Here is a 13,293-nt window from a genome sequence, read left to right on the forward strand (position 1 = left end):
CTCCTTTAACCCCGTTCTGTCTGGGCGGGGAACGGACGCCCTCAGGCAACGTACATGCAGAGGCGGGTCTAAATCCAAAGCTGAACGCTGGGAGCTGTACGAACAAAGAAGAGAAAGGGAAATCTCCCCCAGCAGCCTCAGAAGCAGCGGATTAAAGCTCCACAAACAACTTGATGTGCCTGCATCTGTTGAATACCTGAATAGACAACGAATCATCCCAAATTCAAAAGGTGGACTTTAGGAGCAGGATATATTAATTTCCCCTTTTCCTTTTTTTGTGAGTGTATATGTGTATGCTTCTGGGTGAGATTTTGTCTGTATAGCTTTGCTTTCACCATCAGTCCTAGGGTTAGGTCGGTCCATTTTTTTTTTTTTTTTTTTTACTTAAAAAAAATTTTTTTTCCTAATATATGCTTTCTTAATAATTTTTTCCGTATTTTCTATTTTTAGAAATTAAAAAAATTTTTTAATAAGTTTTTTCATATTTTTTATTTTAAAAAATTAAAATTTTTTTTAATAAATTTTTTTTTTAAAAATCTTTTTATTTTTTACTATAAAAAAATTAATAAATCTATTTTTAAAAATTAAAAAAAAATTTTTTCTGAATACATTTACTCTTAATAATTTTTTTTCTTATTTTTTATTATAATAGCTTTATTTTATTTTATTTTATCCTCTTTTTATCTTTCTATTTTTTTCTCCCTTATATTCTGAGCTGTGTGGATGAAAGGCTCTTGGTGCTCCAGCCAGGCATCAGGGCTGTGCCTCTGAGGTGGGAGAGCCAACCTCAGGACACTGGTCCACATGAGACCTACCAGCTCCACGTAACACCAAACGGCAAAAATCTCTCAGAGGTCTCCATCTCAACATCAAGACACAGCTTCACTCAACGACCAGCAAGCTACAGGGCTGGACACCCTATGCCAAACAACTAGCAAGACAGGAACACAGCCCCATCCATTAGCAGGGAGGCTGCCTAAAATCATAAGGCCACAGACACCCCAAAACACACCACCAGACGTGGACGAGCCCACCAGAAAGACAAGATTCAACCTCATCCACCAGAACACAGGCAATAGTCCCCTCCACCAGGAAGCCTACACAACCCACTGAACCAACCTTACCCACTGGGGACAGATACCAAAAACAACGGGAACTACGAACCTGCAGCCTGTGAAAAGGAGACCCCAAACACAGTAAGATAAGCAAAATGAGACGACAGAAAAACACACAGCAGATGAAGGAGCAGGGTCAAAACACACCAGACCTAACAAATGAAGAGGAAATAGGTAGTCTACCTGAAAAAGAATTCAGAATAATGATAGTAAGGATGATCCAAAATCTTGGAAATAGAATAGACAAAATGCAAGAAACATTTAACAAGGACGTAGAAGAACTAAAGAGGAACCAAGCAACGATGAAAAACACAATAAATGAAATTAAAAATACTCTAGATGGGATCAATAGCAGAATAACTGAGGCAGAAGAAAGGATAAGTGACCTGGAAGATAAAATGGTGGAAATAACTACTGCAGAGCAGGATAAAGAAAAAAGAATGAAAAGAACTGAGGACAGTCTCAGAGACCTCTGGGACAACATTAAACGCACCAACATTCGAATTATAGGGGTCCCAGAAGAAGAAGAGAAAAAGAAAGGGACTGAGAAAATATTTGAAGAGATTATAGTTGAAAACTTCCCTAATATGGGAAAGGAAATAGTTAATCAAGTCCAGGAAGCACAGAGAATCCCATACAGGATAAACCCAAGGAGAAACACGCCAAGACACATATTAATCAAACTGTCAAAAATTAAATATAAAGAAAACATATTAAAAGCAGCAAGGGAAAAACAACAAATAACACACAAGGGAATCCCCATAAGGTTAACATCTGATCTTTCAGCAGAAACTCTGCAAGCCAGAAGGGAGTGGCAGGATATACTTAAAGTGATGAAGGAGAAAAACCTACAACCAAGGTTACTCTACCCAGCAAGGATCTCATTCAGATTTGATGGAGAAATTAAAACCTTTACAGACAAGCAAAAGCTGAGAGAGTTCAGCACCACCAAACCAGCTTTACAACAAATGCTAAAGGAACTTCTCTAGGCAAGAAACACAAGAGAAGGAAAACACCTACAATAACAAACCCAAAACATTTAAGAAAATGGGAATGGGAACATACATATCGATAATTACCTTGAATGTAAATGGATTAAATGCTCCCACCAAAAGACACAGACTGGTTGAATGGATACAAAAACAAGACCCATATATATGCTGTCTACAAGAGACCCACTTCAGACCTAGAGACACATACAGACTGAAAGTGAGGGGATGGAAAAAGATATTCCATGCAAATGGAAATCAAAAGAAAGCTGGAGTAGCAATTCTCATATCAGACAAAATAGACTTTAAAATAAAGAATATTATAAGAGACAAAGAAGGACACTATATAATGATCAAGGGATCGATCCAAGAGGAAGGTATAACAATTGTAAATATTTATGCACCCAACATAGGAGCACCTCAATACATAAGGCAAATACTAACAGCCCTAAAAGGGGAAATTGACAGCAACACAATCATAGTAGGGGACTTTAACACCCCACTTTCATCAATGGACAGATCATCCAAAATGAAAATAAATAAGGAAACACAAGCTTTAAATGATACATTAAACAAGATGGACTTAATTGATATTTATAGGACATTCCACCCAAAAACAACAGAATACACATTTCTCTCAAGTGCGCATGGAACATTCTCCAGGATAGATCATATCTTGGGTCACAAATCAAGCCTTGGTAAATTTAAGAAAATTGAAATCGTATCAAGTATCTTTTCCGACCACAACGCTATGAGACTAGATATCAATTACAGGAAAAGATCTGTAAAAAATACAAACACATGGAGGCTACACAATACACTACTTAATAATGAAGTGATCACTGAAGAAATCAAAGGGGAAATCAAAAAATACCTAGAAACAAATGACAATGGAGATACGACGACCCAAAACCTATGGGACGCAGCAAAAGCAGTGCTAAGAGGGAAGTTTATAGCAATACAAGCCTACCTCAAGAAACAGGAAACATCTCGAATAAACAACCTAACCTTGCACCTAAAGCAATTAGAGAAAGAAGAACAAAAAAATCCCAAAGCTAGCAGAAGGAAAGAAATCATAAAGATCAGGTCAGAAATAAATGAAAAAGAAATGAAGGAAACAATAGCAAAAATCAATAAAACTAAAAGCTGGTTCTTTGAGAAGATAAACAAAATTGATAAACCATTAGCCAGACTCATCAAGAGAAAAAGGGAGAAGACTCAAATCAATAGAATTAGAAATGAAAAAGGAGAAGTAACCACTGACACTGCAGAAATACAAAAGATCATGAGAGATTACTACAAACAACTCTACGCCAATAAAATGGACAACCTGGAAGAAATGGACAGATTCTTAGAAATGCACAAACTGCCGAGACTGAACCAGGAAGAAATAGAAAATATGAACAGACCAATCACAAGCACTGAAATTGAAACTGTGATTAAAAACCTTCCAACAAACAAAAGCCCAGGACCAGATGGCTTCACAGGTGAATTCTATCAAACATTTAGAGAAGAGCTAACACCTATCCTTCTCAAACTCTTCCAAAATATTGCAGAGGGAGGAACACTCCCCAACTCATTCTACGAGGCCACCATCACCCTGATACCAAAACCAGACAAAGATGTCACAAAGAAAGAAAACTACAGGCCAATATCACTGATGAACATAGATGCAAAACTCCTCAACAAAATACTAGCAAACAGAATCCAACAGCACATTAAAAGGATCATTCACCATGATCAAGTGGGGTTTATCCCAGGAATGCAAGGATTCTTTAATATATGCAAATCAATCAATGTGATAAACCATATTAACAAACTGAAGGATAAAAACCATATGATCATCTCAATAGATGCAGAAAAAGTTTTCACAAAATTCAACACCCATTTATGATAAAAACCCTCAAGAAAGTAGGCATAGAGGGAACTTACCTACACATAATGAAGGCCATATACGACAAACCCACAGCCAACATCGTTCTCAATGGTGAAAAACTGAAAGCATTTCCTCTAAGATCAGGAACGAGACAAGGTTGTCCACTCTCACCACTATTATTCAACATAGTTTTGGAAGTTTTAGCGACAGCAATCAGAGAAGAAAAAGAAATAAAAGGAATCCAAATTGGAAAAGAAGAAGTAAAGCTTTCACTGTTTGCAGATGACATGACACTATACATAGAGAATCCTAAAGATGCCACCAGAAAACTACTATAGCTAATCAATGAATTTGGTAAAGTAGCAGGATACAAAATTAATGCACAGAAATCTCTTGCATTCCTATACACTAATGATGAAAAATCTGAAAGAGAAATTAAGGAAACACTCTCATTTACCATTGCAACAGAAAGAATAAAATACCTAGGAATAAACCTAACTAAGGAGACAAAAGACCTGTATGCAGAAAACTATAAGACACTGATAAAAGAAATTAAAGATGATACAAACAGATGGAGAGATACACCATGTTCTTGGATTGGAAGAATCAACATTGTGAAAATGACTCTACCGCCCAAAGCAATCTACAGATTCAATGCAATCCCTATCAAACTACCAATGGCATTTTTCACAGAACTACAACAAAAAATTTCACAATTTGTATGGAAACACAAAAGACCCCAAATAGCCAAAGCAATGTTGAGAAAGAAAAACGGAGCTGGAGGAATCAGACTCCCTGACTTCAGACTATACTACAAAGCTACAGTAAGCAAGACAGTATGGTACTGGCACAAAAACAGAAATATAGATCAATGGAACAGGATAGAAAGCTCAGAGATAAATCCACGCACATATGGTCACCTCATTTTTGATAAAGGAGGCAAGAATATACAGTGGAGAAAAGACAGCTTCTTCAATAAGTGGTGCTGGGAAAACTGGACAGCTACGTGTAAAAGAGTGAATTTAGAACACTCCCTAACACCATACACAAAAATAAACTCAAAATGGATTAAAGACCTAAATGTAAGACCTGACACTATAAAACTCTTAGTGGAAAACATAGGCAGAACACTCTATGACATAAATCACAGCAAGATCCTTTCTGACCCACCTCCTAGAGAAATGGAAATAAAAACAAAAATAAACGAGTGGGACCTAATGAAACTTAAAAGCTTTTGCACAGCAAAGGAAACCATAAACAAGACGAAAAGACAACCCTCAGAATGGGAGAAAATATTTCCAAATGAAGCAACTGACAAAAGACTAATCTCCAAAATTTACAAGCAGCTCATGCAGCTCAATGTCAAAAAAAAAAACAACCCAATCCAAAAATGGGCAGAAGACCTAAGTAGACATTTCTCCAAAGAAGACATACAGATTGCCAACAAACACATGAAAGGATGCTCAACATCACTAATCATTAGAGAAATGCAAATCAAAACTGCAATGAGGTGTCACCTCACACCAGTCAGAATGGCCATCATCAAAGAATAAATGCTGGAGAGGGTGTGGAGAAAAGGGAACCCTCTTGCACTGTTGGTGGGAATGTAAATTGATACAGTCACTATGGAGAACAGTATAGAGGTTCTTTAAAAAACTACAAATAGAACTACCATACGACCCAGGAATCCCACTACTGGGCATATACCCTGCGAAAACCATAATTCAAAAAGAGTCATGTACCACAATGTTCATTGCAGCTCCATTTACAGTAGCCAGGACATGGAAGCAACCTAAGTGTCCATCGACAGATGAATGGATTAAGAAGATATGGCACATATATACAATGGAATATTACTCAGCCATAAAAAGAAACGAAATTGAGTTATTTGTAGTGAGGTGGATGGACCTAGAGACTGTCATACAGAGTGAAGTAAGTCAGAAAGAGAAAAATAAACACCGTATGCTAACACATATATATGGAATCTAAAAAAAAAAAAGGTTCTGAAGAACCTAGGGTCAGGATAGGAATAAAGACACAGATGTAGAGAATGGACTTGAGGACACAGGGAGTGGGAAGGGTAAGCTGGGACAAAGTGAGAGAGTGACATGTACTTATACATACTACCAAATGTAAAATAGATAGCTAGTGGGAAGCAGCCGCATAGCACAGGGAGATCAGCTTGGTGCTTTTTGACCACCTAGAGGGGTGTGATAGGGAGGGTGGGAGGGAGATGCAAGAGGGAGGAGATATGCGAATATATGTATATGTATAACTGATTCACTTTGTTATAAAGCAGAAACTAACACACCATTGTAAAGCAATTATACTCCAATAAAGATGTTAAAAAAAAAAAGAAAATTAGTGACATTCTATAATTTTTGGAGTTATTGCGAAACAAATCTCTCAGCATGGCAGAAAGGAGATACAGATTATTGAGTACAGATCATTGAGTTTAAGGATAAATACTATAGCCCTGAATTTGATTTGGACATTTAACTATGAATCAATTATGTATTTTATCTTTAAAAACAAAAAAATCACATATTTCCTAAATCTGTGCATGGAAAAGGCAAGAGATAATAATCAGTCAATGGCAATGAGCTCTTCAAGCACACAGAAAACTATTTATCATGAAAAGAAACCAGGTATCTTTGGAGAAAAGGCTTATTACAGGTCTGGGTCTGGAATTATAAAAGGTAAGCCTAGAACATCATATCACCTCACACATCAAGGAAGCTGTCAAGACTACTAGGGACATAGCAAAAGGATTCAGGAGCCAATCTGGTGTATCTAGATGGTATCAAGATGATATATCTACAACATTTATGAGTAATCAGTGGTTTGAACATTAACTCAATATTGGATAATTATTAGTTACTATTAGCTTTTTATGTCTAAGAGTAACACAGTATTTTTTTTCTTAAATCCTTACCATTTACAAATATATACTGAAACATTTACGGAGGAAATAATATGATATCTTATTTTCTTCAAAAAATACAAGGGGAATCTAAACAGAGGTATAGATGAAACTATATTAGCCCTGAGTTGATAATTGTTTAAGGTGGGTGATGAGTACATGAAGGTTCAATATACACTTCTACTTTCATCTTTATTTGAATGTCTCATAATAAAAAAAAAAATTGTCACCTGCTTTGCCTTATCAAATCCATTAATTCTTGTACATCACTTGTTCTCCCCCTGACATGGCCATAAGAATGGAGTGGGTATGAAAAGGGGGAAATGTATACAAAAAACTAGTCAAATAATTCTTTGCTCAAAAAATCACCCCAATTTTGACAAATATTAACACTAAGAATTCCTACTGTACATTATTAATGCAATTATTAGAAAGTCTAAACATCTAATTCCAGACTATCCACAATCTGAATGAAGCAGTACTATACTGATACTACCCTCAGCCATATCTTTGCTTTAATGCAAAACAGGAGTAAATACAGCTATTTACCTTTACTGGGCCCTGCTACTGAATGTTTAAAATGGGAGATCTCTGTTTCTGATTTTTTTCCCATAATTATTTGATTTCCAAATCTCTTGGGTCCTAAGTAAAGGACTGTAAATTTCTGCTGTATATCAAGTCCAACTGAAAAAAGAAAAAAAAAGCATACAAATGCTTATTTAAGTCATATAAATCCACACATGAGACCATTTATTTGTTTTTATACCTGTTATATTTTATACGTTTTTGAACTGGAAAGTCTAACAAGTCCAGGAAATAAAAATGTTTTAAATATACTTTAAAAAGTATAACAAATGAAAATTTATACATCTGTCATAAAAATAAAAATCAATGTTCCTATAGTAATTGAAATTTATCTTAAAAAATAAAATGTCTATAAATGAACAGATAAAATTTTAATTTTATTATCCTAGTCTCTGCTATCTTTTACATATCCAAATATATGAAGCTTCCTTTAAAATTATTGATTTTACTTAAATAAATTATTTTTACACAATATCGCTTATGTTGTTTTTCTGTTTTACATAAAGGAAATAATTTTTAAATGCTATCATATTTTTTACATGCATGTCTTCATTACTTCAATGAACTTACCATATTCAGAACTAATTAGATTTATGCTAAGATCTTCAGATTTAAGAGCTCGCCTCACATCAATCTTTTTAGCCCAATTTCCAGCTTTTAGCAAAACAGAATCCCTGAAAAAGAGTAATGCATCATTTAATAGTGATCTTGAACACTGAATGAAATGAAATAATAAATTAATGTTCAAGGTCTAACTGATCCTAAGATAGGTCTTATCTGGTAGTAAACTGAAGTCAGTTACTGAAAACTACCTTCCCCAAGTTCTGAGGATAGGGAAATGGAGTGTCAATGGAGCTACCGTTACCATAATTTTCTTAACTATAATGTTCACCCAATAGCTGGTTCTAAGTTGTACTGAATCATTTCAGGCCTGCTTGAATATATAATTGCCATCAATAACCTATGACCTTGACCTTAAATCACTACCACTTTAAAATGGCTATACATAAGTTACATGGATCTGTGAGAACTTCAACAGTATTTTTTTAAATGATATGAAATAGTTTGTATCTAATAACAACACATCACCAGCAACCAATTTTGTGATTGAACTTATTTTAGCCTCTTATAGTCAAGGCTGTCATTAGATTTAGTTGTCACAGAGAATAAAGATTTGTATAATTATATATTCTCTGTAAGTGTATCATGGCTAGTTGCAGGAGAGTAATTATCAGTGAAAAGGATATCCTTATCAGTCACTGCAGTCCCATTAGGAACCTTGCACGGGATGTTTTAGGAAGCCATATTCCAGTACACTGGCAAAAATTAGGAGATTCCCATTTCAGAATCACTGCCATCCTGAACTTACAGGTACAGTTATATGCTAGGAGCATAGGCTCTGGAGTAAGAATGCTTGGCTTCAAAACTAGTTTTTGCTGTAAACTACCTATATAACCTTGGTCTCAAATTTCTCCTCTACAAAGTATATATAATGATAGCACCTATCTCATACAAAGATTAAACAATTCAATACCTGGAACCTACTAAGTGCTCAAAAAATATTAGCTGTAGCTACAACTATTATCTTTAGAGTTTGCTTATGACATCCTGGGAGAAAATATCAATATGTAATAGTTTAGAAAAAAGGCTGAAGTAAAAATTATAGAATGACATGCTAGAGAACTAGATATAAGGCAAGGTACCTCCTTTATCTATTGGATCTGGTTGCCTGGATCCTACAAATGGCGGTAGTAGTTTGTTAGATTTTAATTTGGAAATAGAAGATATATTTTGAAGTAAGTAGGAGGAAGATTGCACTCAAAGAGTAGTAAGGTCATGAATGATAGGAGAAAAGCAACAAAATAAGAAAGTTCAGCAACAGTGAATTAGAGCTACTCCTAAAGGTCATCTATTACTTGTTTCAAACCATGGTGATAGACTTTACACTTTGTTCATTTGAGTACTAAATATTATCTAAAACAACAGACCCAATATTAGTATCTTCTTTAATAGACAAACTATCCCATTATAGAATCAGGAAAATGTAATTTAATTGATCCCACCATGATTTTATTACTCTTTTCCTCAGCAGAATTTTTCTTTTATAGTATATGCTTAGAAATAAAACAAATAGAAATTTCACACTTACATAATTTTGTGCTTAGAAACCAGTTGATTATCTGCATCACCTATGATTAAGGTAACGTAGTGAGAATCTGGTGCTGTTCTTTTAGTTTGTAGCTGTTCAAAGTTTCTTAATATAACAGTCACTAATATTTCTGCCATGGTATCACTATATCTTGCAATCTTTAAAAAAGGATAGGCATAAAAAGTGTTAAAAATAACCTTACTACTCATACTCACCTCCAAGTCAGCTATGGGTAGCTTTATTCCTGAAAATCAAAATATATGAAAAACAGAAAATATTTACCTGTTCCACTTCAAGTTCATATTTTGGTAGATACATCACCGTTTCTTTTATCTGAGTTCCAAAAGGGGGATGTCTATTTAAAATCTAAAAACATTTTTATGTCATTATGTTCTTATTACAACACTAAAAACTCTTTTAGTAAAATATTTTTTAGAGTCAATAGTTTTAACATGCTTATTACCTAAAATCTTAAGTTAAAAATATATATGACTATGAGAGGGAAATCATTTTTTAGTAGAAATAAAGATACAAAAGTCAGGCTTTAGAATTTATACAGAATTCAGGTAACATTAGGAATAAGTAAATATTAAATACCAGTTCAAGTTTCCTTGCATCTGTTTCTTCTATCTTTTTAAAGGTAGTCAAACCTGCATTTACCATAGTATTTGATAATGTTACACCTGTGGAAAATTAATCAAATAGTTTTTAAACAATCCATTTAAAACTAAATCTACACTTAAATATTTAACAACTACATTAGTAAAAAAGAAAAATTTAAAGAGCCAGACTAATGACTTATTTTTAAAGTTGTTAAAAAATGTTCTCAATTGGATTAATTGGGCTGAGACGTTATTTGATTGTTCATATTTATTTTTTCAAACTCAAATAAAACACTCATGTGCTTTATAAAAGAAAGAGGAATTCTTTGGTCCACATGATGTCTCAGCCCTTAGTTTTACCTTATGTCATAGAGCAAGTACCAAGAAACATCTATGGTTATACTCGTGTTTTTAAAAAAGGCAACGTTATTCAGGGATGGGAATATTGTTTCATGAAGCTATGGCTCTCTGAGCATTTCTGTCTTGAAATGAGTTCATGGTAGGTTTATGGTGAACTTTTAAAGAAACAGGAACTCAAGAAATTGAGTTCTCTCTCTGTTTCTGTACTAATTCAGATAATTTTACTCTTCTGCCTAAAATTTCCAATGCCTTTCCATTGCATTTAGAATTAAGTGGCAATTTCCTTACTATGGCCAAACTCCCTTACCTATATGACTTGAGCACAGCCTACCTCTCCCATTTAATTTCCTACCATTCCCCTCTTGCTGACTACTCTCCAGCCACACCGGCTTTAATTTTGCTCCTTAAATACATCAAGTGCTCTTCCATCTTTGGACCTTTTCTGTTTCTTCATGCTTTGAGAAACTGTAATTTTTAATTCTTACACTCATATGAATGAATTTAACCAAATCCCAAAATAGAAGATATTGTCAGAAGCATAAAATTCTAAAGTAGTACCACCTTGTTTAAGGCACATATATTACTGATGAGAGTATGATACTCCTTTCCTTACTCATATCTTTAGCTATTCTTGGGAATTTCTCTTAATCAACCTTTAGACACAACTCCTAGTATTCTTAATTCCTTAATGTTCATTTCCATTTTCCCTTATAACCTTTCCCGATTTTTAATTTTTAGTTTATAAACATTGTTGAAAATCAATTTGCATTCATTATTTTTTCCTGGTGCTCAATAAGAACTTAGATTTGCTTTTTTGTTTGGATTCTCTCACTTTTCTATTACATGAATTTTGCTGGTCAATATTTGTTTCTTTTTGTTCATCTGTACTAAGTGTGAAAAACATGTTCGTGTTCAACAATTTGGAAGGGATAGAATGCAACTGATGCCCAGACTGACAATATTCTAGAAAGTCAGAAAGACTGGCTTCTTCCAGTATAGTGAAATTTTATTAATCATTTTTTATGGATAATTCATACTTTATTTAATCATTCTGCTATTGATGGACATTTAAGATTATGCGATTATAAACAATGTTTATATTTGTATCCATGTGGAAATATTTCTATAAATTTAATTGCTAAAGTGAAATTGCTGTTTTAAAGAGATTGTGCATTTTAATTGGTAGATATCATGAGACTTAGGCTCCAACCAACACTGCATGAGAATGTTCATAACCTTATACTATCTCCAGTACAGGACTTTTAGTTTTTGCTCATTTGGTGAGTGAATATAGTTTCCTTTGGATTTATTTATTTATTTATTTTTACAATTTTATTGACTGAAGTATAATTCACATACAATATACTTGACATGTGATTTTGTGTGTTTATGTATGTGTGTGTATGAGAAACTATCACCACAACCAAGCTAATAAACATTACTATTGCCTCTAAAAGTTTCTTCGTGCCCCTTTGTAATTCTTCACTACCTCTTCTGTCCCCTCCCCACACGGTCCCTGAGCAACCACTGATCTGCTTTCTATCACTATTCTATTTTCTAGGCTTTTATTTAAATGGAATTAAATAGTTTTCTTTTTAGTCTGGCTTCTTCTACTCTGTATAATTATTGTAAGATTCATCCATGTTGTTGTTTGTATCAACACTTCATGCCTTTCTATTGCTGAGTATATATATCCATACTATGGGATATACCACAATTTATTTTCCATTTGCCTGTTCATGGATATTTAGGCTGTTTTCAAATGTCTTGGTTATTAGAATTGTGTGTCTACATGCTTTTATTTCTTTTGGGTACTTAAACATGAAAGGGCCGGTTGCATGGTAGGTTTATGTTGAACTTTTAAAGAAACAATCAAACGGTTTTCCAAACTGGTTGTAACATTTTACATTCCCACAGTGAGAGTTCCAGTTGAACCACATCCTCTCCAGCACTCTGTCAAGTTTTAATTATTTTAGTGGTGACTTCCCTGGTGGCACACTGGTTAAGAATCCGCCTGCCAATGCTAGGGGACACGGGTTCGATCCCTGGTCTGGGAAGATCCCACATGCCAGAGCAACTAAGCCCGTGTGCCACAACTACTGAGCCTGCTCTCTAGAGTCCATGAGCCACAACTACTGAAGCCTGCACGCCACAACTAGAGGCCTGCGTGCCCTAGAGCCCATGTGCCACAACTACTGAGCCCATGCGCCACAACTACTGAAGCCCAAGCACCGCAACTACTGAAGCCCATGTGACGCAACTACTGAAGCCCACGTGTCTAGAGCCTGTGCTCCGTAACAAGAGAAGCCACCACAATGAGAACCCCACACACCACAGCAAAGAGTAGCCCCTGCTCGCCATGACTAGAGAAAGCCTGCACACAGCCAAAGATAAATTAAAAAAAAAAAAGAAAAATTATTTTAGTGGATGTGTACTGGTATTGCATTGTCATTTTAATTTGCATTTCTCTAATGACTAATGATGTTGAACATCTTCTCAGGTGCTTATATGCCATACACATATCTTCTTTGGTGATGTGTCTGTTTGAATCTTTTGCTCATTGTTTTATTCAGTGGTTTGTCTTATTATTGAGTTATAAGAATTTTTTATATATTCTAGGTACAAGTCCTCTATCAGTTATATGTTTTGCAAATATTTTCTTCCAGTCTGGTGGCTTGTTTTCTCCTCCTCCTC

At 34.8% G+C, this 13,293-nt stretch overlaps 1 protein-coding gene across 1 annotated transcript in view; it reads right to left on the reverse strand.

Annotated features, from left to right (window-relative positions):
- Positions 1 to 13,293, reverse strand: part of HFM1 (helicase for meiosis 1) — a 150,074-nt gene that overhangs the window by 55,075 nt on the left and 81,706 nt on the right. Inside the window, exons 26-30 of the mRNA XM_059900015.1 lie at positions 10,235 to 10,320; positions 9,920 to 10,003; positions 9,638 to 9,795; positions 8,059 to 8,162; positions 7,453 to 7,587 (exon numbers count right to left, since the gene is read on the reverse strand). Of these exons, the coding sequence (XP_059755998.1) occupies positions 7,453 to 7,587; positions 8,059 to 8,162; positions 9,638 to 9,795; positions 9,920 to 10,003; positions 10,235 to 10,320 (567 nt within the window). The remainder of the gene's footprint in view (positions 1 to 7,452; positions 7,588 to 8,058; positions 8,163 to 9,637; positions 9,796 to 9,919; positions 10,004 to 10,234; positions 10,321 to 13,293) is intronic.

Source organism: Balaenoptera ricei, chromosome 1, assembly GCF_028023285.1.
Source record: "Balaenoptera ricei isolate mBalRic1 chromosome 1, mBalRic1.hap2, whole genome shotgun sequence".
In the NCBI taxonomy this organism is placed as follows: Eukaryota; Metazoa; Chordata; class Mammalia; order Artiodactyla; family Balaenopteridae; genus Balaenoptera; species Balaenoptera ricei.